The sequence below is a fragment of the Osmerus eperlanus genome, chromosome 4 (assembly GCF_963692335.1).
Source record: "Osmerus eperlanus chromosome 4, fOsmEpe2.1, whole genome shotgun sequence".
In the NCBI taxonomy this organism is placed as follows: domain Eukaryota; kingdom Metazoa; phylum Chordata; class Actinopteri; order Osmeriformes; family Osmeridae; genus Osmerus; species Osmerus eperlanus.
The window spans coordinates 19,146,369-19,173,438 of NC_085021.1; the positions used below are offsets into that span (position 1 = coordinate 19,146,369).

General features: G+C 43.1%; 4 protein-coding genes and 3 non-coding genes across 10 annotated transcripts; 4 read left to right on the forward strand and 3 right to left on the reverse strand.

The window, feature by feature from the left end:
* Positions 1-943: 943 nt before the first annotated feature.
* ccdc115 (coiled-coil domain containing 115) lies at positions 944-2,907 on the reverse strand. Its single transcript, XM_062458183.1, has 6 exons — positions 2,775-2,907; positions 2,505-2,734; positions 2,298-2,401; positions 2,109-2,218; positions 1,720-1,923; positions 944-1,174 (listed from the first exon to the last, which is right to left on the reverse strand). The coding sequence occupies exons 2-6, from the start codon at positions 2,619-2,621 to the stop codon at positions 1,053-1,055; spliced, it is 657 nt and encodes a 218-aa protein (XP_062314167.1). The 5' UTR covers positions 2,622-2,734; positions 2,775-2,907; the 3' UTR covers positions 944-1,052.
* Positions 2,908-3,028: 121 nt separating this feature from the next.
* trnae-uuc (transfer RNA glutamic acid (anticodon UUC)) lies at positions 3,029-3,100 on the reverse strand. The gene has a single exon. It is a non-coding gene; the product is annotated as a tRNA-Glu (tRNA).
* A 294-nt stretch (positions 3,101-3,394) lies between these two features.
* Positions 3,395-3,466, forward strand: trnah-gug (transfer RNA histidin (anticodon GUG)). Its single transcript has one exon. It is a non-coding gene; the product is annotated as a tRNA-His (tRNA).
* Positions 3,467-4,252: 786 nt separating this feature from the next.
* On the forward strand, positions 4,253-5,627 carry ebp (EBP cholestenol delta-isomerase). The gene is made up of 4 exons (XM_062458184.1): positions 4,253-4,579; positions 4,821-4,857; positions 4,950-5,080; positions 5,292-5,627. The coding sequence occupies exons 1-4, from the start codon at positions 4,279-4,281 to the stop codon at positions 5,510-5,512; spliced, it is 690 nt and encodes a 229-aa protein (XP_062314168.1). The 5' UTR covers positions 4,253-4,278; the 3' UTR covers positions 5,513-5,627.
* A 712-nt stretch (positions 5,628-6,339) lies between these two features.
* Positions 6,340-6,412, forward strand: trnaf-gaa (transfer RNA phenylalanine (anticodon GAA)). Its single transcript has one exon. It is a non-coding gene; the product is annotated as a tRNA-Phe (tRNA).
* A 2,300-nt stretch (positions 6,413-8,712) lies between these two features.
* fkbpl (FKBP prolyl isomerase like) lies at positions 8,713-11,155 on the reverse strand. The gene is made up of 4 exons (XM_062459970.1): positions 11,023-11,155; positions 10,451-10,588; positions 10,056-10,336; positions 8,713-9,960 (listed from the first exon to the last, which is right to left on the reverse strand). Exons 2-4 carry the CDS (start codon positions 10,584-10,586, stop codon positions 9,226-9,228), a joined length of 1,152 nt encoding a protein of 383 aa, XP_062315954.1. The 5' UTR covers positions 10,587-10,588; positions 11,023-11,155; the 3' UTR covers positions 8,713-9,225.
* A 4,669-nt stretch (positions 11,156-15,824) lies between these two features.
* On the forward strand, positions 15,825-24,615 carry LOC134019259 (uncharacterized). Of its 4 annotated transcripts, none has more exons than XM_062459953.1 (8): positions 15,825-15,967; positions 17,120-17,142; positions 17,238-17,277; positions 17,384-19,923; positions 20,468-21,418; positions 21,636-21,788; positions 22,131-22,217; positions 22,657-24,605. In XM_062459953.1, the coding sequence occupies exons 5-8, from the start codon at positions 20,480-20,482 to the stop codon at positions 22,960-22,962; spliced, it is 1,485 nt and encodes a 494-aa protein (XP_062315937.1). In that variant the 5' UTR covers positions 15,825-15,967; positions 17,120-17,142; positions 17,238-17,277; positions 17,384-19,923; positions 20,468-20,479; the 3' UTR covers positions 22,963-24,605. The 4 variants fall into 4 exon arrangements, 3 of the variants coding, with proteins under 3 accessions (XP_062315937.1, XP_062315938.1, XP_062315936.1); XM_062459954.1 differs by having other exon boundaries at positions 19,784-19,923; XR_009929987.1 differs by lacking the exon at positions 15,825-15,967 and having other exon boundaries at positions 16,988-17,142; positions 17,384-19,657; positions 19,784-19,923; positions 22,657-24,615.
* Positions 24,616-27,070: the final 2,455 nt, after the last annotated feature.

Genomic DNA, 27,070 nt, shown 5'->3' on the forward strand with positions numbered 1-27,070 from the left:
AATGTGAAAAGTGAGAAACTGCACCACCCTTTGCTATTGTATGAGGAGCCGTTTAGGAAATAATTCAGACTGTCCTTACACAAACACATATGTACAGTAAGAATCATTTGATGGTGGGATATACAGAACAGAAGTTACATGGGTGGTGCATTTCAGGGCAGGGCTGTATTGTGTCTTGCCAAAAATTGAAGTGACAGCAAAAAATCTTCACACTCCAGAACCCTGCTTTCTTGACTTTTTCTAGATCTGTGTGTTTGGTCACCCAGTATTATTTTGGGGTCCTGTTTAAAGCTATTATGCTCCTGTTTCTGTAACATTGCTAAACTACTTAAAACTGACTTCCAGAAATGCTGAAATGGATTCCGGATACTGAACGCTTTCTCACACTTTTACATTCTCAAACATTCTTACTCATCCTTATAAGACTTGAGTGTTTCATATGTGTATGAATGGGTTTCACATGCGTCTGTGCGAGCATTTCATTTGTATGTAAGTTTTCAGTAGTATGAATGCGTGAACATTTCACATGTGAATGCGTTTTGTGTTTTGTAAGGACAGTATGAATTATTTCCTAAACGGCCCATTGCATTTTCACGCTCTACCGCCGTTTTCCTGGTTTAATTCCTTTTGGGATTTCATTTTCATTTGCATGTTGTTCCGTCCTGTCAGTCATTCCCTGAAGGTGCCAATACTGACTGGTCAGCATTAGTAATTAGAGAATGTTTGCTACGCATCTGACTGGGAATCTGGGATGCTTTCGACATGATCTGCAAAATCTAACTTCACTTCCCCTATATGCCATTGTACCAATTATAGTATAACCAAAGAGTATGGTAGGCCTATATTGTAGGTACCCATATGATTTATCTATGATTGAACCCATTTCCGGATGTCACTGACATCAGTCACTCTTTGCAAGAAGCACACACAGTCGGAATGCATCTTCATCTAAAAACATGTATACATATGCACGAAATATTTTAATAGGCTACATTTACAGCCTGACCATAAAGTACAAGATTGGATTCTAAATCAGTCTATGGCAGTTAGTCTCATGTGGTTGCATCCATTTTTTCCGGTAAACTTTGTTTGTCTTTCAGGAGTTGCTGCAACTGTCTTCTGGTCCTCAGGACTTCACTCTGGAGAGCAGCAATCTCTGCAGAAAGCTCGATCCCTATATTTGAGAGAGAGAGTGTGTGAGTGAGCGTGTGAGTGAGTGCGTGTGAGTGTGTGTGAGTGTGTGTGTGAGTGTGTGAGTGTCAGAAATGGCTGAATCTTTCGTTTGTGCACTAAATGAGATTTGTGTTTTATTGTTATTGCGTGACAGTTTCAGTGATGAATTTTGCCAGCCCCGACGACTACATTATGTAAACCTCCAAGGTAGGCCTGGTCCACATAGCAAACAAATTAGCGCAATATATGACAATGTTTAATTTAATGAGGAGAAAGTTACACCAGTAAGCTAATAGCTTCACTAATCGCCCCTCCTTCATGTGGCCTCACTGCTACCATAAGGCCTATGTTGAACAGCTTGCCGTGAAAACAAGCTTCACGTTGAAATCTACTTAAGGTAAAAATGTATAGTTTTATACAATCAATGGCACTGAAAGGCGACCTTAGTGTGTAGATTTAAATGTCAGTATTTTGGCCCCATCATAGTATCTGTAATGTATGATTTGGTCAAATCTATTCTTTTTTGAAAAGACACACTAAACAAACCTTGTTTGAAAGAAGACTGAGCTTGTTTCAGAGACTGGGGCACAAGAATCCCAAACCATTTCAGTGGGTCTTGTTGTGGGTTGTGCTCGGATTTAGTTGGTTTAGATGAGTAACCAACAGGAGCATTCTCCGTTTTCGATGAAGGCTTTTCATCCACATCATATTCTGCACCGTCCTTTTTAGCTTTAGCTCTTCTCCTCACACCTGGTGAACATTAATAGTTAAGAAAGAGCTGGAAATAACACGGGAGTTAATGAGTGAAACAAACTGAAAGCAAATAGGCCCACATTTGGATTATTACTATTTCTTAATCCCATCGTTCAAATTGTTATTAAGTATGTATGTTCTTTTTAAAAATAACGTTGATACAATATATTATGACAACGTACCTTCCTCTTTAGGTCCTATATCTTCCACTGGCTTTGAGTCTTTTTCGTTGTCATCGCACATCCGCGTTATTCTCTCAGTGTGAAACTCAGCATCACCATTCGTCAGTGTTCTGTAGCACACGATTCAAGTCAGGCAGCAAATTTAGAAAATCCACATAGCATTATGTACAAATCAAAGCAAATTCTTACCTTGCATGCACACGGACTAGCGGCTCCATCTCGCTCCCATACTGAAGAGACGAAACCTGTTTGTTGCCCATGGAATAACGCGCTTGCGACATGGAAAACCATCCCTAGAGAGCACACAAACGACATTGAGTGTGCGGTCTTTCTAGCCTACACATATTCGGGCAGTTCGGACATTGTTGTGTTGTGCTTTTTTGCTGAAACCCAAACCTGCTCAATGAGTGAGTTCAATCTGCCTCGTTTCTCCTCCAGTTCCTCTAGCTGGTCCATAAATGTAAGCAAAACCTCATCCAACTGTAGAGATGTTTGTGAGTCAGAAAGACCCATCTTCTTTTCTTCCTCTCAGTCCCAAACAACAAAATAGCAGAACATGCAATGTAATCCTTTGATGAACAAACGTCTATCGCTTCCAATTTAATTGATCTAGAGAGCAATGTATGCTTCTTTAGTAATGTCAGAGAATGTCTAATATCCTTAAACAGGCTCTGGTAATGTTTACAAACTCTTCCGTTCGTCTTATTTCAGTTCCGCATTGACATGTGACAGACACCACCTGACCTATAGTTTAGCCAATCCAAGCTGCTGCCTTCTCGGTCTTCGGTAGACTAGGACGATCCAAGATCACGCTAGGTAAAGCTCAGTGCCGAATGAATTGACAAAATTGTTTTAGCATCGTATTGCATCTAGGGAATTGTAAGACATTGTTAAAGAATCATCAATTATAAAAAGAGTAGTTCCCATACCGGGAGTCGAACCCGGGCCGCCTGGGTGAAAACCAGGAATCCTAACCGCTAGACCATATGGGACTTCAGTAATTTTTATGTGAGACCCGTTTATCAATATGTAGTCATTGGTAAAGTGTACTAATTTTATTTTTAGGTTGATGTTGATGGAAAGCTGTTGCTACAATCGTTCCATCAGATAACCAAAAGGCATGAAACAACGTGTGCCTGTCTGTTGTAGTCTGTTGTAATATCTTAATAAATTCCTGCCTTGTATTCCTAACCTTATAATGCGTTTATGTTGCGAAAATAAACCGGTTGGACGACAATGTACATAAAGCGTACTTTCAACGCGCAGTGCAGAGCCTTCAGTAGGTTGCCGTGATCGTATAGTGGTTAGTACTCTGCGTTGTGGCCGCAGCAACCCCGGTTCGAATCCGGGTCACGGCAGGGACGTATCCCTGACACGGCAGGAGGGTTCGCTTTTGTTTAGTTATTGGAGAAGTGTAATGTATTACAGCACACGTGTGTGTTGGTTATTACATCGGTTGATACCAATAGTTGATAAGGTATAGTTCGTTTACAACTCGTACTGGATCTGATATTGGAGAGAAACTGCTCGTCACCACATCCATGTTCCGACATGAATGACCAATCAGCGAGTTGAACGGCCTCACGTGTGTTGTTCAGGATGTACAGTTTGCTATATGATAGGCCTGTGTTATCATTTGTGTCTGCCTCTTTTTCATCTACAGCCAATGGATCTCAACGTCCGACTGTGTTGAAATTGTTCTTTGAACGTCGGGGCAAGATATTCTTACTCAAGGAATATCCATCTATTTTACATTTCTAAAACAGCGTGACCAGAAACCATCTGCAAGCTGCTTCCAAGGTAAGTGCGCAATTGAACAAACTCCATTCATTTTGTTAGCAAATCAGACTGCTGTGCGTCTGTGTTAGTGTCTGTTTAAAATGTTGCTCACTTCGGTATTATTGTTCCCCCTGGTCCCGCAGAGCAGCTAACAGTGGTTATAAGTAACGAATGGCAAAAGTTGCTGAAATAATAATTAATATAATTCTAATGTTTAAGTTGTTACCTCAGTACATCCTTATAATAGTTTAATAGCCTTAATGACAGGTGAGATACATTTAAAAACTGTCATGGTATCTCGTCTTACACTGTCGTACACAACTCGTAGTTTTGTCACCAAAAGTACTTTTTGTAGTTCCTTTTATCAGTGCTCTGACTCTTTCTCTGACAGATGATGGAAACACGGGTTCCCCATCCATATTGGCCACGTAACCTGTCCATCCCACACTACGTGGCCAATGACCGTTCCATGTCGGAGATCCTGGTGTTCCTTTTCTCTGTGTCGGGGGCCTTCCTGGTGGCTACCTGGCTGATAACTGGACGGCAGGGGGCCGGGGGCAGGCTGGGGGTTGGACGCCGTCTGGCCCTGTGCTGGTTTGCCGTGTGCGGCTTCATTCATGGCGTCATAGAGGGCTGGTTCTCCCTCTACTATGACATCATACCTGCCGACCAGAGCTTGCTGTCTCAGCTGTGTGAGTGTGTCAGTGTGACCACGGTGTTTACGCCACAAAGAGAGAGATACCGTGGCAATGCATTAGCACAGCTTGTGGTTTTCATTTACGTTTATTCATTTAGCGTACGCTTCTTTTCATCCATTAGGGTTAAGGTTGGGGACTTCATTTGTAAACGACTATAACACTGCCTAGCTGAAAGATTGATCCGTACAACAGAAATCATGTGACCAATGATCTTGTCCTTTTTTGGGGTCAACAGGGAAAGAGTACTCCAAGGGTGACAGTCGATACGTAATGTAAGGCACTTTTGTTTTTACAGCACCTAGACCAGAAGTTAATCTTATAACTTCAGCCTCACTGATACAGTATCAATCCCCTCTCTCTCCAGAGCGGATAACTTCACGGTGTGCATGGAGACAGTGACCGCTTGGTTGTGGGGCCCACTCAGTTTCTGGACTGTGTTTGCCTTCCTGACCAACAGGCCTTACAGATTCATCCTGCAGCTCATCGTCTCACTGGGTAGGTTATTTAGCAAACTCAAGCCTTCCAATGCCCAGTTCACCCCCCAAAACGATTTTATTGCTCAACAATGTCAGCTGCCTTCCAGACATTTGTATTGTGGTCTGAGATGTACACACTGTTACCAGCCAGCGTTGTCTCTGGACTCCATCAGCGTTCTGGGGTCTCTCTCATGTGTGCAGTGTTCTCTAACCCTGATCTCTGCCTCCAGGCCAGCTGTACGGAGCGGTTCTCTACTTCTACACGGAGCACAGGGACGGATATGCCCACAGCGAGCTCGGACACCCCATCTACTTCTGGTTCTACTTTGTCTTCATGAACATACTGTGGATCATCATCCCTCTGCTTCTCATCACAGACTCCTGGAGACAGCTGTCGTCTGCCCAGATTCACGCAGACTCCAGCGGGGCACAGAAGAAGAAGAGGAAGTGAGGAGAGGAACGAGAGTTAGAGACGTCCTTCCAAGGGGAGAGAAGGGGGAGAGAAGGGGGAGAGAGGGAAAATTGGGATATGGGAGTGTCAAATTCTACTTTAATACTGTTGGAACCAGGGAAGTTTGAATGTCAAAATGAACTGTTTTGAAAAAAATGTGGTGTACACTTTTGGTCTTAGCAATGTATGGTTTTTGTCATTGTGCATTACAATTCTTGTATGTCTGAACCTTTCTTCATGTAATATGTCATGATGTGTCATGTGGTGTAACTCACTCCAACCTGGGAGAACTACAGTCTGAGATTGCACAATATGAAGTCTAAAACACTTGTATACCTTTTTTACTGAAAGTTCAAGACAATAAATACTGTAAAGATTGTAAGGCACCAAATATTTTTTAAGTTAATATTTTTTACTGGCAAAGATGGCAAAAGTACACACATCCTTCACTTTAGAAGTACAGATACTCAGTTAACTGTGTATATAAGTGTGTAACAGTGTAACAACAGTGTAATACCAAACTTACTAACAGTGTAACAACAACATAATAACAGTGTAATGACAACATAATAACTATGTAATGGCAGTGTAACAACTTACTGGCTTGATTCAGATTTTGTAGAAACATATTACAACTAAGTTATGAACAACTGGACAACTGCAAAGCCAAAGATAAACCTTTTTGTTTTTTTATTCCAGAAAACGGGAAGGCTTATTTTTAGTGTGCACCTATGTGTATATGGGGTAGTTTATTTTTCTTGGTATTTACCTAACTGAAGAACTGAAAAAACACATCTTAAAGCAATGTAACACACAGCTGTAGCCACGCCGAAATAGCTCAGTTGGGAGAGCGTTAGACTGAAGATCTAAAGGTCCCTGGTTCGATCCCGGGTTTCGGCATTTTAGTCCCTAGACTTTGAATTGTATGTACATTTAGAACGTGACGACTGACGAGTGTTGAGAATGGCACTGGTGTAGGCAGTCGTTTTGTACTCGTATAATTCATTACTTTACAACTGATTCCCCAAGGAGACAACGCAATTTAGCACCTTTAACACAGAAAAGCACTTTAAAGTCAATGGATGGTTCATAAAAGTCAGTGATAAATTACAATGAATCCAATTTATTACTGCCATTGTTAAAGTTATGGTATTTATATATATACCATATATCAGATGCATGGAAAAACGTATGGGTGGACTCGAGCGACCATCTTTTCGTCAGCAGAAGCAGCACGGGCTATCTTTTTCGCCTGTGAGAGTTAAAATTCTAAATGTCTAAATTCCAATGAACGATACCAGGGCTGCCAACTTTTAAAAAAAAACCTTGGAGTGAGATTTGGTGGTCTGGGGCAAACCCACCAAATCTGGTGTCGTTGGCGTTGCCTTCTCAGTGTGAGAAATACAAGGTGTGGCGTGAGAGCGTCGGTGAACTGGTTGAAATGCGTGTGTCTCACGGCCAATGCGTGAGAGTTGCCAGCCCTGCAATACATTATTTTACATAGTAACTAGACAAACCATTAACTGCAAACCCTCAAGCACTGCGCTGACCAGCTGTCTCCGGTGTTTACCTACATCTTTAACACCTCCCTTGAGACATGCCATGTGCCAGCCTGTCTCAAGTCCTCCACCATCATCCCTGTGCCCAAAAAGCCAAGGCCAACAGGACATAATGACTACAGACCCGTCGCCCTGACCTCTGTGGTAATGAAGTCTTTCGAGCGCCTGGTGCTGGCACACCTTAAATCCATCACTGACCCTCTACTGGACCCCCTGCAGTTTGCCTACAGAGCCAACAGGTCTGTGGACGATGCAGTTAACATGGCCCTCCACTTCACCCTACAGCACCTGGACTCCCCAGCATCCTATGCCAGGATCCTGTTTGTGGACTTCAGCTCTGCCTTCAATACCATCATCCCCGCCCTGCTTCAGGACAAGCTCTCCCAGCTGAACGTGCCTGATTCCACCTGCAGGTGGATCACAGACTTCCTGTCTGACAGGAAGCAGTGCGTTAAGCTGGGAACACAAGTCTCTGACTCCCGGTCCATCAGCACCGGATCACCTCAGGGCTGCGTCCTTTCTCCTCTGCTCTTCTCCCTGTACACCAACAGTTGCACCTCCAGTCATCCGTCCGTCAAACTCCTGAAGTTTGCGGACGACACCACCCTTATTGGGCTCATCTCTGGTGGAGACGAGTCTGATTATAGGTGGGAAGCGGCCAACCTGGTGACCTGGTGCAGCCAGAACAACTTAGAGCTCAATGCTCTTAAGACAGTGGAGATGGTTGTGGACTTCAGGAGGAACACAGCCCCACTCACCCCCATCACCCTGTGTGACTCCCCAGTCAACACTGTGGAGTCCTTCCGCTTCCTGGGCACTATCCTCTCCCAGGACCTCAAGTGGGAACTGAACATCAGCTCCCTCATCAAGAAAGCACAACAGAGGATGTACTTCCTTCGGCAGCTGAAGAAGTTCAACCTGCCAAAGACAATGATGGTGCACTTCTACTCAGCCATCATTGAGTCCATCCTCACCTCCTCCATCACCGTCTGGTACGCTGCTGCCACTGCCAAGGACAAGAGCAGACTGCAGCGTATCATCCGCACTGCTGAGAAGGTGATTGGCTGCAATCTGCCTACCCTCGAGGACCTGCACACCTCGAGGACCCTGAGGCGAGCGAGGAAGATTGTGGCCGACTCCTCCCACCCTGGACACTCCCTGTTTCAGTCACTCCCCTCCGGCAGAAGGCTGCGGTCCATCAGGACCAATACCTCACACGACAAAAACAGTTTCTTCCCTTCCGCTGTTGGCCTCTTCAACAAGGCCAAGGGACCACACTGACTCTAATGACTTCTTGCTTAAAACACACTGCTTTTTGCACTGCATTACAAAATGGTATCTTGTACATTTGTATTTTTTGTAATATTTGTATTTTTATATTGTAATTTACGGCAACTTATATTTTATTTTATTGTATATTTAATTCTATTCTAATCCCACTTAGTACTGCTAGTTTATGTACCCTTAGTATAGATAGTCCACATATTTAAATTTTAGGTATATGTTTATTGTATGCACCTTCCTGCCAAAGCAAATTCCTTGTCTGTGCAAACTTTCATGGCGAATAAATCCCATTCTGATTCTGATTCTGTAAAAAGAACAGTATATGAGACAAACCTTGCTATCTTAGCTTGTAGCAAGAAATAGCCTACTATTTGGTTGAACAGGATCAATGAAAAAGTCCTTTAGTGGCCTATAGCGGTGTTGACTTTGTCATTGCTAATCTCACAGCAACTTTTGACCAACCTGGAAGCTCCCAAGAAATGTAACAAACATTTTACAATGAAAAATACAATTTTCAATTTAAATCATCTTTAAATCATCAATTCATAATTGTTTTGGAAAAAGGATTGGGGATAATTGTGCTTCCCATGCTGGGATTCATTATAAGCATTTATTTTGAAATCCAAATCTTCAGTTGACCATTCATCATTAATATTGATGTCTCTCATATAGCTAGGCTACTATAAAATGTGGCCTACATAGATTTACATTCAGAAAATAAATATTCCTTGAAGTGCACTTGACAATTATAAAAGTGGTCAAGCAATACAGCACCAGTAACACCAATGGTTTTACAAGCAGTTTTGATCTGATAAGATGTTACAGACTTCTGGAGCTAGATTCCAACACCCGCTCGATCTCAGTCCAAACTCAACTGAACATTTTACTGAGTCTCTGTCCTAACTGGCTGTTTGTCTCCCTCTCCCTGTTCCCCACTTCTCTGAGTCCCTTCTGAGCAGTGGACGAGTCTGGCTGCAGCTCAAGTAGCCTCTGAAAAGCTCTCCTGGCCTCCCCCAGATCAGCCACTTCCAGGCAGGCTTGGCCCAGCCGGTACCAGGCCTTGGCCCCGTCAGGCTCCAGCTGAACGGCCTTAGCAGCATTGGTCCTGGCTCTCTCGGGTAGGTGCAGTTTGAGCTGGCATAGAGAGAGGTTAGAGTGGAGCTCCGCTTTGACGCTTCTGTACTCCCTCAGGGTGGGGAGAGGGGCTTCTGAGGGTGGCTGCTGAGTGGCATCGCCTGTCTGCTGGTCTTCCTCCTCCTCCTCTTCCTCCTCCTCCTCTATGTCCTCCATCCCTCCGCTTGTATCCCGCGTGTGTTGCTGGAGGGTAATGAGGTGTTTGAGCGCACGGCTGTAACTGTCTGCGGCCCCCCACACGTCGCCGCTCCTGAACCGGGCTCCTCCGCGCTCCTTGTGCGACCTCAGCCAGCTCCACTTCTCACCTGGGGGGACTTCCCAGGATTCCCTGCCTGGCGTGAATGAGTGGAGCTCGACGATGGCGCTCAGAGGCTGGTCTGTGGCGTTCTCTCCTTCTGCATCATCGGTTCCGGGGCAGAGCACCAAGTCAGCGCTGGCTTTGGAACCGTGTCTCACTGGGGTCAGTAATATCTAGAGTGGGGGAAGAGGATACAAATGCTGCACGCTTTAGATTTCGACAATCAGACCGGTTTTGGCTATTTATGTGTTTTTCTGTTTTGGTTTACCTCACACATGCCTCTAGCTGTCATCCCCTCTAGGCAGCTCTCTGTGATGTCACACTGACCGTCCCCGAGTCGCAGCACCGTCCAATCACCCAGCGGGACCTGCAGGACAGTGTCTAGAGCACGTGGGAATGGTATTGGCTGCGTCCCAGTCAGCTCTGTGATTGGCTGGTCCGGTGTGACCGACAGGCTCGCATCCAGCTGACCCATTTCCGGACCCTCTTTGAGTCGGACTCTCACTTGACACAAAGAACCCAACCGTGGGCAGTCACTCGATGATAAAGCTGAAAAAGACAAATTATGATTGTCCTAACAGGTTACGGTTAGGTTTGAGTAAACTACATCCAAATATATAAAGAAGTAGTAGTGTTAAGTAGTGAGAAGGAGAAGTATCTTACCCCCATCTCCTCCAGTGTGACCAGACTCTCTTCCCTGCTCTATGTGCCTGCACTGAACCTCCCTAAGGCCTCTGGGACACACACACACCCAAGAGGAGGGGGTATTTCCCGACTTCTCTGCTATGGCAGGCTTCATCACTTGGGGAAAAAGAGTGGAGGGTCGATGTGATTAGTAAAACATGTGATGTATTAGCCCTGCAACTTGCCTACAGTGGTGTTGTGTTATACTGTTGTGTCAACTTGGAGTAGCCTAGCTAGTAGCTAACTTAAAGTGCTACCACTGACAAAAACCGATGATATACGTTAAAAGCAACTACCTAGGTTACGTAACACAGTACAAGTAACACTTTTTTTGTTTGTTTAATCGTTAACTAACTTGCTGGTAGTCGGTAAGTACTAGTGTCAGTGATTTCAGTAGCCAGCTAGCTACACAATACCACCTTAGCTTGCGCCTTAGCTAGCACTGCACGCTTTCTAATGTGATAATAGTCCTAGTAGACATGATGACCGCAAAAGCCAAAACAATTTCTAATGCATTTTAATAATCTAGCCTAGACATTACAAATCTTCACCTGTAAGATCCTGGCAATGAAGAACACGCAGCTGGTCAGAGCTCACCGTGAGCCGCAATGTACATAGTTCTGTCAACTTCCGTGTTATCCTGGAAGTTACGACATTCGCATAAAAAAATTAGGAGAAAGTATGAGTAGGAGAAAGCCTCCTTTTAGTTTTATTTGGATAAACCATCTTTATACAGTCTATGGGATAAACACAAAGAAAAACAATAATTTCGAGTTATAGTTTGACATAATGCCAGGTACTTACTTAAATTTTCTTGCAACTGTAAATTCATTTAATTGTGGAAAAAAATCTATTTAACTAATCCATTTGTTTCAGTGACAACTCCCTTAGTTAAGATGTTTGGCCGTCATACTTATAGGTGCATATTGTACAAACAGTCATACAAATGTATGCATGTGTGTGCGGGTTTGTGTGTGTGTCACTCTCATGTTAACTCGTCATCTTCGCAGGCCTGCTGGTGCTAAGCTGGTCTGTCAGCGAGGATTAGACTGTATCTGACTGAGAGGAGTTTTCACTATCAGAGCGAGTATGTGTGTGTGTGTGTGTGTGTGTGTGTGTGTGTGTGTGTGTGTGTGTGTGTGTGTGTGTGTAGGTGTGCGCATACAGAAGCGTTAACAGACACAAAGGAAGCACTAATACGACTGTTGGGTGGTCACCTCCACAAGCACTAACATGATCAACTTCACTACAAACCATTAGCCTATACGTTTGTCTATCACACTATAAAGTAATGTCAATGTTTACTACGGATGTCACACTGCTAATGCTTCGGCTGGTGCACCATTACGCCTAGACTGTGATAATACTAATGTAAACTCTATGAGTTTCTCTCTGTACGGGGGATTCATGGTTATCTTGGCTGCATACAGTGATAAGAAACAGACATGGAGGTAATTCTGTAATGCCCTTCTGGGCTTCAGTCCTAGAAAGCGAGGAAGGTGAAGGAGTATCCACAGCAGCCACATCACAGTGTAGCTGCCATCCTGAGGATCATCATGTCAGAACAACCACATGAGAGGTGTCTTAACAGCAAGGTAAATATGAATGGGGGTGTGTTCACTACAGCCGTTATTGTCTTATCTCTCCACTACATCCTCTTTTTTTCTTTCCTTCTTTTCCATCTTCTTCTCCACCATCCAGCGCCTCCTAATCCCTCCTTCCTGCCATCCATAAAGTATATTTGCAAAGAGGCTTGTGATAATCTTATGGGAAATCTGTCATATTCTGAAATACTGTAAGAACTGTGCATTTTTCGTCCTTGGTCATCTGCTGCACTCACTACATGGCCAGCAGGTGTCTCTCTTTCCCCAGTAATGCTGACTTGTGTAGCATTTTTTATTTATTCATTTGCATTGGCCTCACATCCTATTTCTAAGCAGACTCTCTCCCACCCTACACACACACACACACACACAGAGACACACATGCACACTGTATAAAGGGGAGATATGTCTTCATCCAGAGGGGAGAGGGGAGTGGAAGGTCAGTCTTTCCTTAGTGTACTTTAATGTTCCGGAACAAATTCAGCTTGGAAATGCTAAACTCCAAACTGTGTGCTAAACTAAAGTGTGTGTGTACTATTTCGAGGGGGGTTTCGAGGCTTTAGGGTTAGAATTGCATTAAGGGTTGGGGTTAGGAGTTATGGGATATCTTTATGGTTAGGGTTAAGAGATGGAGTTAGGCTTAGGTTTAGGGTTCAGGTTAGGTTTTGGGGTAAGGCTAGAGTTAGGATTTTCAAAGGGACTGAATTGATTCACCACAAGGATAGATGTACACAACGTATGTGTGTGTGTGTGTGTGTGTGCATGTGTGTGTGCGTGTGTGTGTGTGTGTGTGGGTGCATACAGTGTTGATTACCCAAACACACTCTATAATACTGGTCAACAAAGCTCTCTCCTCATACACTGTCTCACACATGCACACACACAAACATACACACATACCCCTACAATTTCACTCTCATCCACAACCTTCTCCACCTCCCACTTGGCTCCCCCTGTCTCCCCTGCTGGCCTCTTGTGTAATATCCCTGTGGGTACGATCAGAACAACGCATCCCGGACCCTTTGGGACAATCCATGTTCGTCAGAGGGGTGTGAGAAGCAGCCAGGAGAGGGCCTGGCGAGGAGCCCTAACCCTACTCACCAGGACTAACCCCTGCTGTAGGGGTTTGGTACGGCCTCAACGAAGCTCACTCTGGGGCTCGGCCTGCGTCATTTGGGGAGTTGAGGGAGAGACAGGTGAGGCAGTGGGGGGGAGGAGGGGGGAGAGGGGTGAAAGAGGGAGATAGTGATGATGATTGTGGCCGCCACAATCATGTGAGAAGAGAGGAAGAGGAGGAGAGTGCGAGAGAGTAGGGGGACGGGCAGGGGAGGAAGAGAGTGTAAGGGAGATGGGGTACAGGCAGGGAGGGGTGGTACGGAGTGCAGGGGTGATGGGGTACAGGCAGGGGAGGGGAGGGAAGGTAGAGGTATGCACCCCCAGCTGTGTTGCATCACCATATTATGTCATGCTGTATGCTTCGGTGCGTACAGAACTGTTCATCAACAGCTGTGACGTCCACAGTTTGTCAGGTTGTCAAGTTCAGGGGATTTTTATTCGGGGTTGTCCTGTGTTTCCTTCAGCCTGTGTTTTCTCTTTCTCCTCTCTTTAGGACACTTGTTGGTGGTTTCTCGGGCAGAGTGGCTCCTCCCACGGGGATAAAGACGGTTGACCACCAGCCGGATCACTCAGCGGAACTAACCGGGAATGTCAATCCCAGTGCTGAAACTATCATCACAGCCCACTGTTTACAGAGAGAGAGAGAGAGAGAGAGAGAGAGAGAGAGAGAGAGAGAGAGAGAGAGAGAGAGAGAGAGAGAGAGAGAGAGACAGAGAGAGAGAGAGAGAGAGAGAGAGAGAGACAGAGAGATAGAGAGAGAGAGAGATAGAAAGAGAGAGAGGGGGGGAGAGAGAAAGGAATTTAGCAAATAAGAAATGATGGAGATCAAGGAGTGATTCAAAAATGTAAATGTTGAGAGTAGAGAATTAGGGAGGGTTTGAGCATTGGGGACAGGTGACAGTAATGGTTTTGTTCAGCTGAGGGACAGGATCTGTCCTGCCTGACTATGAATCCCAGCTGTGTTTTGGTCTGAGCTTGTGTGTGATGTGTGTCTCTACGTCCAAGTTATGGGTTTGGGTTTGTTTTGCCTCGAAAAAGGATAGTCACCTCACCATGTAATCCCTTATCATCCATCAGACACCCCTAAACACACTCTCTCACACACACAAAGTTGCTTCTTCAGAGGCAGACTCATAAACGAATCGGGCTGCACTGCGAGGTAAGCTGAGCAGCCATGGTGTGTGTGTTTTACATAGCGACTGCAGAGAGTTCATAATATAAACAAATAAACACAGATTTAAATTTGTCCTTCACCCAAATGCGTCAATGAAAAGGAACACCCAACATTCAAGATCCGTGTAGCACTTTGCTTTGCATTTAAATTCATATGAATAACATTATAATATACAACTACACAGACGTATAATGGGGTCATGATATAACATGTAATCTTCAATAGTCGTTGACATCGTAGGCTATCTTTAACATGTCTGTCACTGGAAGTTGATTCATTCCGGTTTGGAGGTTCAGGCTGGATCAGGCGTGATTCTCAAGGTGATTAGCTCATGCCACTGACATGATGGGAGGCTGGAGATGGGGGGGAGGCCCAGGGTGTAACTTTGGACCTGTTTGGAGAATGCCCCTAGTCACCCCCCTCAACCATCGAGCCTCCTGCTTAGTCATAGAGTCAAGCCCCTTCCAACATGAGAGGTCAAGTTTGTGACGGGAAGGACGTTGTACGACCACCACGTTGGCCATCAATTCTCTCTCAGTTTTAAAATGTTAAATCATTTGTTAAAACGAATGTGGTGTGGTGCTCAGAGTGTACGGGGAAGGGGGGGCTGTGGGGTTCTGGGCCAAAAAGTCTGTTTGGCATCGTCTAACTGTGCTCTGGTGTGTGAGGTGTTCTGATGGATACAGATGTGGAGTTTGGAAGTGCATAGAACAGACTCCTCAAGTTCTGCAACAAAATGTGCTAAAGGGTGATCGAAAGGGCCTCACACATCAAAGCCTCTACCGTTACACACAGGCACAAGCGCACACACGCTCACATACACAAACACACAGGATACTGTCCCATTACTTTGTCATTGTTGTGGAATTTAAAATCAGCTCATAAATGTGTGGTGGGTGGGTGGGCGTGCGTGTGTGTGTGTTTTCAAGCAATACGGCAACTGGCACTAACTTGTATACCAAGACAAGCTGTTTTATCTAAAGCGTATTGAGTCTTTAACTCCATTATGGTGTTTCCCTGGGGGCCAGTTAGTGTGACGGACCTGCACAGCCTCAGTGGGAACCTACTGAAGGGAGGAGATGGCTATCAGGAGCCCAGGGGCAAATGGGGAGACCGCTTTTATCGGCACACACATGTAATGAGGGCTTCCTGTACATGGTGCCTGAAGTGTTCCTCCCGATGACGCTTTGAATTAGAGTGTGTGTGTGTAGGTGAGTATGTGTGTGTGTGTGTGTATGTGTGTGTACACTGTAAACCCGGATTTCGCTTTTTTGTTATCTTAACAAATGTTTTCTTGTCAATATGACATGGGTGTGTGTAGAAAGTTGATATAACTTCAAATAAGCAATTAACAGCGCCTCAACTACATGGAAGTTAACCAAATTGAAAATCAATGTTATGTTAGCTAGAAAGACCTAGTTGAGTTAAAAAAACAGGCTAAAATTGGTCGTTTATGCGTCATCACGTTGTACGCTGAGAGTCACGTGGTACGACTTGCGTGCCTGCGTGACTTTGAATCCACCGGGAACGGGAAGGCACTGCCGCCATCTTTCTGCGCAGTGAAAAGGAGATACCGGAGCGGACTCTTTTACTCGACAGAAGGTGAGTGCAAATTCTTATAAACATACATGTAATACTTCTGAAACATTTAATGTGTTTGGTATTGCGTGATACTCGTTAATTGTAAACTTAACTGAAAAAAATGCAAGCTTTACACTGAGCAGAGTTTTTCTTAACCACTTAGCTTACTAGCTAGCCTACTTAAACATATATGTTCGACAGCACAGTAAATATCGAGTGTAATGACATTAATTTACATCGAAAGTTGTACTTTTCATTGTCACTGGTGGCAGAAAACGAATTAAAAAATTTCAACAGGTAGCGTTTTACACGAGGCGGTAGCGTTTTACACGAGGCGGCACCGTTAAACTGGCTGCCGGAATGTGGCCTACACACAGCGCCCTCGTGTTAGTTCAAACACCAGAAACAACGTCTCCGCTCCAGTCTGCGATGCCAGAGCTGATTTTAATCATGAGTTAGTAACAACCGCATCATATTTTAATTTTTAAAATAGTCAATTTCCTAGTGCCATTTGTGAACTAAACGAGAGCTTTTCCTTGCTACCTGTTTGAATGAATAGGCTATGCAATAACCTTAATCACGTGTTTTTATTAATCCAATTTTCATGGGGTTTTAATCTTGCGGTCACAGTAAAAGTACGGCAGACTTGGCGTCTGTTTTTTATTTTTTATTATTTAATTTAAACCACTGCTGGACGGCCATAGTCTGCTGTGAACGTCACGGGCACATCTACAAACAGGGCTGCTGATATTGGCTGCTGTTCAGGCTTCTGTGGTGTTGTATTTATTCTTGGCTGGCCGCGGACCTGTGCGCGCGCGCACACGCATGACAAGGTTGAATTGGACCATAACGTTATTCAGCGGTCTTCAATAGCTCCCAATAGATTTAAAGTATTGTAAATGGAACTTTGCCGTTTACAAGACCGGTGCACGTGTCATGCTTTAAGATGCCCCTTTGAATAGAAATGAGAAAGTGCTATATTTGTTATGAATTGCCCTGGCATTTTAAGAATCATTAACAAATAAATAAATAACAGCTTAACTGTCTTTTACACTGAACTTTTAGACTTATTATAGAGATATGTGTACTGTTGTATGTAAATAGGAAATGGTTATTTAACTACCAAGTCACATATCTGTCCTAATTCTCCTTTTTTCTCCCTTCTGTTTCCAGTTTTACATGCTGAAAATGCAAATGTAGGTTTTTTATTTTGTAAATTTCTTTGAGAAATATATAAAATGCTTATTAAAGTCAAATATCTTTCCTAATTATCTTTTCTTTCTTTTTCCAGGTCTACATGTTTTGAATGCAAACGGAAATGCGGTGGATTTGTAAGTATTGTACCTACTTCTCAGAAAATCGTAGAAGAATAATTGAACATTATAGAGCTGTCCATGGACATTTTGGAAGAAACTGTCCATTGCCCTGTATCTACAGTGACTGTCATCTAGTTTTCCGATCACAACAATCTCTGAAAAACCACTTGAGACAACATGGAGTTTCACAGCATGGACCTATTGGACATTTAAACTTTAAAATTAACTGTCAGTTATGCAATTTCAATGATCCAGTGACTATAAAACAGTATTTCTCTCATCTTGGGAAACATCTTAAAAGCAAAGAGACTGTTACCTGCCCCTTAAATCATTGTTCTTTCAAATCAAGTGTTTACTCTACCTTTACTTCACACAAAAGTCGTTTTCATAACAATGTCACACTGCAAGACTTGAAATCTGAGCTTGTTATTCAAACAAATGTAAATGAGGAGCACCTGGTTGATCAAGTGCAGTCAGATATCAGTGACGCTGAATTTTCTGGGGGTGAGAATATAACCGAGCAGGAGGTTAACACTGATACAGTTCAGGCAAGACTTGCATCTTTATTTCTGCGATTGCAAGCAGTTTTGCATGTCTCAAAGACAGCGGTTCAGCAAATAGTTACAGAATTGAGGGATATTGGTGTTTTAGTTGGTGAGCTAAACAAAAACACTCTTGATAAAGCATTGAGGCAGCATGGTTGTACCATTGATGAAAACACTTTAAATATAGTTAAAGATACTTTGTGCCAGGCTAATCATTTTAGCTGTCTTTCTGAAGGTGGGTCTTTGGGAACTGACAAAAGAAGGTTATCATTTTTCAAAGAAAACTTCAGTGTTATTAACCCAGTTGAATTCGTTTTAGATTTGTCATCAAAACGAACATTTGTTTATGTGTCAATCTTGGGTGTTCTTCAAGTATTGTTAAATAGGGGTGATGTACTTGACAGAGTTTTAGAAGAAAGCCAAAAATCACAATCTGGCCATTATACATCATTTTCTGATGCATCATACTGTAAAGAAAATCCACTTATTTCTGGTGAAGATCTGAGTATTTCTCTGGCCTTGTATATTGATGATTTCGAAGTCTGTAATCCTTTAGGGACATCAAGAAAAAAACATAAATTGTGTGCCATCTATTGGATAATTGCTAATTTACCTGTAAGAGACAGATCATCATTATCTACTATATATCTGGCTGCCCTATGCAAAAGTCAAGATGTTAAAACATTTGGTTACAGTCCAATTGTTCAACCATTACTAAGAGACCTAAAATTGCTTGAAAATCAAGGAATTTACATCAACAGATTGGGAACTAGTGTCAGAGGCACAGTACTATACATTTCATCAGATAATTTGGGGGCACATTCTTTTGCTGGCTTTCAAGAATCATTTAATGTGGACAAGTTTTGCAGATTTTGCCTTGCAAGTCGTAAAGATATTCAAACTTGTTCTGTAAGAAGTGGTGCATTTGTATTGAGAACAAGAGAGTCGCATAACCTAGACCTCTCTGAGCTTAAAGAAAATGTGACTTTGAAAAGTGTGAATGGGGTAAAAAGGGACTGTGTTCTAAATGAGCTACAGTACTTTCATTGCATCACAGGGTTTCCACCTGACTTTTTGCACGACCTGTTGGAAGGCATTGTACCCTTTGAGCTGTGTTTGTGTTTGAAAAAATTAATTGATAAGAAATATTTCACTGTAGATAATTTAAATACTGCCATACAGCACTTTCCTTATAAGTTCTCAGACAAAACCAATTGCCCTCAGAAAATTCCAGTAAATTTTCATTTGGTTGGAACAATAGGAGGGAATGGCCATGAGAATTGGACTCTGTTAAGGTTGTTGCCATTAATTATTGGTGATGTTGTTCCTGAAAATGATAACGCTTGGTCTGTGATTCTCGAACTGAAAGACATTGTTGAAATCTTGGTATCGTCCACTTTCACAGAAGAAAGCCTCTCTTACTTGGAAGCAAAGATCTTTGAACATAGGACACTTTTAATAGAAGTGTTTCCTGATGTAAAACTCAAACCCAAACATCATTTCCTTGAACATTATCCCTGTCTAATTCGATGCTTTGGACCTGTGGTTGACTTCTGGACATTTCGCTTTGAAGCTAAACATAGCTTTTTCAAGAAAGCGGTCCGTGATCTAAATAACTTCAAGAACATTGTTTTATCCTTGGCCAACAGACACCAACTTATGTTGTCATACTTTTTTGACATGCCGTGCCTGTTCAAGCCAGCAGTGGAAGTAGAAAGAGCAACATACAGTTCCCTTGAAAATCTGTCAACCTCAGTCAGACAAGCTATTCAGCACAAATTCAGTCATCTGACCAGTGCATCACTTGCAACAACAGCCTTTATACATGGGACAAAATATGTAAAGGGAATGTACGTATCATTTGGAAGCACAAGCGGACTTCCTGATTTCTGTCAAATTCTGTACATTGTGGTAGTGGACAACAAGGCATTCTTTATTCTTCAACCTTTCTCTGCCTGGTACCTGGACCACTTCAGATGTTTTGAAGTTTGCAGCGCTGATGATCTCCAACTGGTTGTGGTCGAACCTGCAGAGCTGAACCACTACGCCCCTCTGTCAGCCTACACCGTGCAAGGAAGACACCTGATTTCTCCGAAGGCATCCCTACTGCACTGAGGTGATAATTTTGCTGATTGTCATGTGAATCCTTGTAATTGTACACTAACCCTGACCCTTGTTGTTGTTTTGTCAGTGAATATCTACTCATGATCTACTACATGTCAGTACTTTGTGAGCAATAGTAAAATCCAATGGTAATACACAGCCTAGGTTCTGTAAACTGTAATGTAAACAAAGGGGCCACCATAGCTAGCAACATGCCACTTTATAGAGCCTAGGCTTTGTATTCCCACTGCATTTTTTTGCAGCACAGAGTACGGACAGGTAGCAGATCGTGAGGAGAAATTCACTGATTATGATAAGCATTCTCCCCCGAATCGCTGACTCTACCTTAAGCTTTACTGCCAAAATATACAAAATTTGAAAACCAATTTTCAGGTATTTCATAGGGTTTAATTAAGGCATTCAATTTATAGTCTGGCAGAACACAAATTTAACATTTTATTTCACCTTGAAGTTACTCGTATGATATCCATAGGCCAATTTATGATATTTGATCATGACACAACCATTTTTGTAACATAATTTCTATTTTTTATTAGTTGGGATTCACCATGTTGCTGCGCGTCATCCTTAGCCAAGACGACATCCGGAGGATAACAATTGACAGCATGCCAGAGACTGTTGATGGCCTTCACTTGATGCTGAAGAACAAGCTTGGATTGGAAGGTGACTTGGTGGTGCAGTTCCAAGATCCAGAGTTCGATAATGAGCTTTGCAACTTGAGTAGCATGTCAGAGCTGCCTAAGGACAAAGTGACTTTGAAAGTATACAGCAAGAATCTTGAATCCTATCATACAGACTCAACCTTAGACACAGCAAGCCTATCCACATCCGCTGAGGGAAGCCCCTCTGCCAGTCATACCCGTCAGCTGCCACAGCCATTTGACATCCCTACTTTTTCGTATGATGTGGAACTTAAGTTGAAGAAAGGAAATGAAGCCTTCCATGAAGATGGAACCCTTCTTGATGTGTCCAAAGACACAAAATCAGACATTTTGGATAAAATAGCAGAAGCCATCTATGTCCACAACGCATACCCAACACGTGAAGATTATGACTTAATGTCACAAGCTCTCGTCGACAAACATCCCTGTCTGAGGGAACCAGGATCTGTCAGCGGTTGGTACTGTTGGAAATTTAGCTTGAAGTTCAAAATGGGAAACTTCAGACAGAAGCTACGATTGGCTGGATGCCCAGAGCTCAACATCAACTCGCGCTCTTCAGGTACACCTGGGAAAGGAAAACTTAAGAGGGCCAGAAAATCTGAAGTCAATTTCCTGCCAGACATCCCAGAGGGAAAAACACAACGTTCCCTCGAAGAGGAAAGAACCGAGATGGTCACCGAAATGAAGAAAAGGAAAATTGATTGGCAGAAAATAAAAGGATTGATGACCAGCACTTTTTCTTTACGGAGAAAAACAATTGTGGAGGATGAGCCACCTGTGGCGGATGTCAGAGAAAGATGGCCGGCACTGTTCTCTGAACGTCAGGTAAAAGTATTTTTCTATTTCAGATGCGGTTAGGTGGATCAGATTTGAAATTGCTTAAGATTTGCTAAATAATTTATTTAAGAATGGTTAATATCAGTCATGAATAATTTGGTATAAAGAATGCATTGATTAAAAAAAAAATAATTCTGCAACAACAGTAAAGTAATTGAGTTTACAGCCAACCGCTTGTGTTCCTTTGCTTTTTTCTGCCTACCAGATTGAAGCAGAGTTTGCTCGCCTTACGTCTGTTGACCTGAAAGACTCCCTCTTCGCTGGCCTTGACAAGTATCTACTGAGGTTCCTTGGGGTGTACAGGGCCAGGATGGGTCTGGTGGAGCTGAACAGCCTTTTGAGGACTCTGGACATTGATGTCCGTTGGTTGATATAAGTCTGTTCACACAAAGCCAATTAAATCTACCTAATCCATTTTTCTTATCTATCTAGTCCATAACCTTCCCATGTGTTACAGATCATAGAGCAATAGTTTCAAAACCTCTTGTAGACTCACATTTTGAGCTAGAACTTTTGGCATACTTCTATAATGAAAAGTTATTTATTTAATTTTAGTCCAATAGCCATCTTTTCCGAACATATTGACTATTTCTGAACTGAAACAAGTATGAAGACTTAAGTAGAATATATAACATCACTTAGAATTATATTCTGATTTCTGGTCTAATACATCCCATCTGTATGTTTATTATTTTTACAGGGTTCCAACCAAAGGCAAAGGGCAGTTGTTTTGATGGGGCTCCCCCACTACTTAAAAGATGGGTCCACACTGTACAAGAAAGTACAGGTATGTTTTTCAATAATAACTTACCGGACCACACCAGATAAACCAGCACCACACATTCTAGAGCGGCAGAAGTGATCATTGAGAGGGATTATTAGTGTGACTATCATCGACTATTTATCGTAAATGTTGCATACTCTGACTTTAATCTGTTTAAAAATGTCCCACATGATTTTATTTGTAATACTTCTCCCAATTCATATTACAATTAAAGAAAAGTTCCAATATATCTTGTCACAAGTGTTTGAACCATACTTAATGGATCACAAAATAAGTTATCTACATTTTTGGGGAATTTATTTAAATTGAATTGGCCAATATGGCAGAATTGTGCACTCCCTAATATTGGTATCTGTTACTGCTGTTGTTATGAAACCTGAAATTCCCCATGGGTATCAGTAAAGGTTTAAAATGTTTTAACATATTTGTCCACTTTGTGTAGGTCACAGATGCAGAGGAGGACTGGACAAAGGGAATGGCAGTCGGCATCCTCATGGTGGCACAGATTGATGAGCTGGTCCGTTTCGCAGTGGTCCTCGAGGAAGAGATCATCTTTCCAAGCCTAAGTGATTTCCCAACTGCTGTGGCACTGCTGATGGGTCTGCTCTTTGCCCTTAACATCGACTACCCCAGGGGCCTTAGGTACACTTTTGAAGTTATTCAGAAGGTGCTTATGGACATTGGTGGAGGGCAATGCTCTGCCTTGGTTCATGGCTTAAAAAACCGACTCTTGAGGAAGAAAATGTAAGCTTAAAAAGCACAGTTTACGCAAAAGTGAACATTGTTGAGTGTTAAATGGACTCATTTAAGGTTAGGTGTTTGCGATCTGAACAAAGCAAGGTTCTGCATTGGTTCATGGTGTAAGAAATTAAGTTGTTGAAACCGTGCATGTTTAAGAGTTCAAGCAGAGTTTACTGTGTTTTGGTAACAACCAAATGTCACCATCTTCATGGGTTTGTGGAATGAAAATAGGTGATTGTATTAACATGTAAGATCTACTGAATATAATCTGAATGCCAACCAAATGTGGACATGGTATGAGAAATTGACTCTTAATTGAAAACCATGCAAGTTACAGCACCAACTTCATTCTAGTTAACTAAATAAAGACCTGGATGGGCATTATATTTTGACACTTTATCAGTGTAAAGTGAATGGCCGCTGTAGAAGATTTAGACACTGTCTAGATGTGGGGGACAGCAATACAGACAATTCTGGGTTGTTTACTTACTGATCATTTTTTATGCACTTTTTGTAAATCCACATAGTTGCATGGCAACAAATTATTCTTTTTTCAAGTTGACACCACCTATATATAATGTGTATTTTTGGTTGTCATTTACAACTTGAAATGCATATTTTCAGACTAGTTTTCCCCCTGCATCCCTTTTTTTATGTTTTGTTGCACTATTTGTAAAAGCAAATTGTTGAATGCCAACTAATGTTATCACAATACAAATCTGTAGGAGAAATTTGGGGGAGGAAATAATTTTAGGATTGATACCTAAATTAAATTCATTAAAATAACAAGTATTTTGCGAATATGTGTGCATAGTATAATTGGTAACAAAATAATATATGCAGAAAAGGGCTGTAAAAATCCTCAACAGTACAGATTTGTTATTTTGATGACGTGTCGGTACAGTTGTAACTTGTTACTGTTTTGTTTTTTTTTTATACGTGAAGATTTCATCTTCAGTAAAAAAAAAGAAAAAGGTAGGCCTACAATAAAACTGTTGGTCTGTGACTGCCAAAATCTCTGGTGTAAAGGCTCGTCATTTACTCTTTTGAAATAAAATCCTTAGACGTAATTAAATGTGATGTATGCAGATAATATGTATTGAGCAATGTTTTTACAGGTTAAAAAGAGAAATATTATCCACTTAGAAATGTAAGTAGATCTTAATAAGAGTATTTAAGATATTGGTAAGTGCCAATAACTATTACATCAGTTAAATTAACTTGTAAATTTATGTAAACTTGATTGAGGTTTATATTCAATAAGTTCATAAATGTAAGTACAACTCACTAGTATTGCAGTTAAATCAACTTTTAAATTTATGTCATCTTGATTGGGGTTTGTCTTCAATCAGTTCATAAATGTAAGTACATCTCACTAGTTTTGTAGTTACATCAACAAGAAAATGTATGTTACTTATACTGCTATTTAAGTTTAATCAACTAATACATTTAAGTAGTTTTGACTCAAGATGAAGTTATGTCAACTAAAGGTTTCAAGTAATATGGACTGAAGATGGAGTTGAGTCAACTAGAAATATCTATTTAAGTTAACTTATTGTCTTAGTTGTCTTGACATAAAATTTCAAGGCAGCATGGACACTTGAATTTTTAAGTTGAAACAACAAGTTCGGGTTTACAGTGTATGGATATGCATCTGTGTGAGTGTGTGTGTGTGTGTGTATGGATATGCATCTGTGTGAGTGTGTGTGTGTGTGTGTGTGTATGGATATGCATCTGTGTGAGTGTGTGTGTGTGTGTGTATGCATCTGTGTGAGTGTGTGTGTGTGTGTGGATATGCATCTGTGTGAGTGTGTGTGTATGGATATGCATCTGTGTGAGTGTGTGTGTGTGACCAGAGAGCTGCTGTGGGGGCTGAGACCTCCGCACGCATGGTAATGCACATCTGGATGTGCTTCCCTTGCCATCGACACGCACACACACACGCACAGACACAGTGGGAATACACTTGACCCACTAGTGACCAGTTGAACAGTTTGAGCATGTGGCTGCCACTGTTCCACTCTCTGCATCGCTACACAAGGTGTACAAGTGCTGTTGTTGTTTGCTTATCTCTCTCCTTTATTTGGTTGCACTCTAATGACTCATTTCCATACCATGTTATAAAACATTCTCTCTCTGTCTCTCTCCCTCTCCATTCTTTATGTCTCTCCCTGTTTCTCTGTCTGTCTCTCCGATTCTCCCTCTGTCTCTCTGTTTCTATCTCTTTCCTTTGTCTCTGTCTCTCTCACTCTTGACACGCACGTACACACTCTAACAGAGTAATCAGGGAGAGCAGCCTTCGTGATCCCAGCCTACGAGGGAGCCTTGACGTTAAAGTATGGTCGACATACCCATAAAGATTTTACGGCCCAGCTTCAGGGGGGCCTTGTCTGTGAGGTGTGGGGCTAAACTTGGAGGATGTATCAGCTTGGAGCTAACCCCGTACAGGTGTGGCACGCCCCGCGCTCGCCCTTCCTGCGCCCCGTCTCCCCAGCCCAGACCAGCGGGGTCAAGTCATGCGGGGAAAGGAGAGGGTTGGGCGTGGGGGGTGCCAGGCAGAGCTGAGCTGGCCGACAAAAAGAAACAAATTTCAAGAAGCAGAGACTGTACCACCTGGCCAGCCATGATTTATATAGGCGTGAGCTTTGAAAGAGGGAGGGAGGTAACTCAGTTCAGCCCCCCGGCCCTGCCAGAGGTAGCAGGGTTGGGGTCTGTGTTCTGTTAGCTTGGAGTGTGACAGAGGACGTGACATGCGCTGGGCCTCACACCGAGGGCTGGCTTCACACACTACTGTCCCATCACTCACCCAGCGATGTGGGATGACACCCTGCCATTGGGCCAATTAGAGAATTGATGAACCATTCAGACAGATGGGTCCATGTGAGGTTGCCCCGGGATTGGCCTAGTGGAGCAGTCGAGCATTGTCAGAGTGGGATGTTTGGGACATGGATGCTAGGTTGAATGTCAATAACAAGCTACTGATGTCCGGCAGAGGCTTGTGTTGGGACTGAAGAGGTGGGAGCTGGAGGAGAGAGGGGTGAGGAGAGATGGGAGTGGGGTATGAGGGGTAAGGAGGGATGGGAGTGGGGTATGAGGGGTAAGGAGGGATGGGAGAGGGGTAAGGAGAGGAGCTAGAGGGGTATGGGGGGTGCAAGAGGGGTGTGGGTGGGCCACCCATTGGAGACCCACATGCGGTGGGCAGATGTGCTGAAGGGGTTCTGTTCAGAGTACAAAAGGTTGGTCTAAATAAGACCCAGCTGATCCCCCCCCTCTCTCTCTCTCTCTCTCTCTCTCTCTCTCTCTCTCTCTCTCTCTCTCTCTCTCTCTCTCTCTCTCTCTCTCTCTCTCTCTCTCTCTCTCTCTCTCTCTCTCTCTCTCTCTCTCTCTCTCTCCAACTCATTCTCTCACTCCTCTCACGTGTATCTCTTCCTCATCCAGTACTCCTCTGTTAAAACCCATCTCACCCCCTACGATCCCCCTCTGTGGCAGGACTCATGGGAGCAGCTCAAGGAGGATAAATCTACACATGTTCTGACATCTCCCAGTCTCTGGTTCCCATTTGGTCCCATGCCTAACAATCAGTCACTCCACCTTTCTCTTCCCTCAATCCATCTCTCTCTCTTCTTACTCTCATTCTCGCTTGCTTCTCTGAAGACTATCACGGACAACACAGCAAGGTTCTCAAAAGCAAACACCTCGTCAAAAGCTTTGAGAACCCTCTCCGTCGCGGCCTGAGAAACCTGAGTGAACCGGTCAGTGATCCCCATTTTACATGCCAAGCCTCAAAAACAGAGCAAGTAGGTAATTGTTTGAGCACTTCATAACACTGAGGTTTGACCACTCAAGTGTGTTGTCCCTGACAGCCGCTCTACGGACGTAATGAGGACCCGGTCCAGGTCTTTCATCCCTCTATCGCTCTGGTGGATCTGTGAGCCGGGTGACCATGTGACCATATGTTTCCTCTGCTCACAGTCTGGTACTGAGGCCCAGGGCAGTTAGAGAGGGGGAGAGAGGGATAGGAGGGGGGAGGTGTGTGTGTGTGTGTGTGTGTGTTTGTGTGTGTCTGTGTGTGTATGTGGAGAGAGGGGAGGGGGTGCAAGAGAAAAAGTACAAAA

Excerpts from the sequence above, each read along its gene's own strand:
- ebp (XM_062458184.1), top strand. The coding sequence starts at position 4,279 with ATGATGGAAACACGGGTTCCCCATCCATATTGGCCACGTAACCTGTCC. Across the intron at positions 4,580-4,820 it reads GAGCTTGCTGTCTCAGCTGT|GGAAAGAGTACTCCAAGGGT; the intron begins GTGAGTGTGTCA and ends TGGGGTCAACAG. Across the intron at positions 5,081-5,291 it reads GCAGCTCATCGTCTCACTGG|GCCAGCTGTACGGAGCGGTT; the intron begins GTAGGTTATTTA and ends CTCTGCCTCCAG.
- ccdc115 (XM_062458183.1), bottom strand. The coding sequence starts at position 2,621 with ATGGGTCTTTCTGACTCACAAACATCTCTACAGTTGGATGAGGTTTTG. Across the intron at positions 1,924-2,108 it reads TATAGGACCTAAAGAGGAAG|GTGTGAGGAGAAGAGCTAAA; the intron begins GTACGTTGTCAT and ends AATGTTCACCAG. Across the intron at positions 1,175-1,719 it reads TCAGTCTTCTTTCAAACAAG|GGATCGAGCTTTCTGCAGAG; the intron begins GTTTGTTTAGTG and ends TCTCAAATATAG.
- LOC134019259 (XM_062459953.1), top strand. The coding sequence starts at position 20,480 with ATGTTGCTGCGCGTCATCCTTAGCCAAGACGACATCCGGAGGATAACA. Across the intron at positions 21,419-21,635 it reads CACTGTTCTCTGAACGTCAG|ATTGAAGCAGAGTTTGCTCG; the intron begins GTAAAAGTATTT and ends TCTGCCTACCAG. Across the intron at positions 22,218-22,656 it reads CACTGTACAAGAAAGTACAG|GTCACAGATGCAGAGGAGGA; the intron begins GTATGTTTTTCA and ends CACTTTGTGTAG.
- fkbpl (XM_062459970.1), bottom strand. The coding sequence starts at position 10,586 with ATGAAGCCTGCCATAGCAGAGAAGTCGGGAAATACCCCCTCCTCTTGG. Across the intron at positions 10,337-10,450 it reads TCACACTGGAGGAGATGGGG|CTTTATCATCGAGTGACTGC; the intron begins GTAAGATACTTC and ends TGTCTTTTTCAG. Across the intron at positions 9,961-10,055 it reads CAGCTAGAGGCATGTGTGAG|ATATTACTGACCCCAGTGAG; the intron begins GTAAACCAAAAC and ends CCCCCACTCTAG.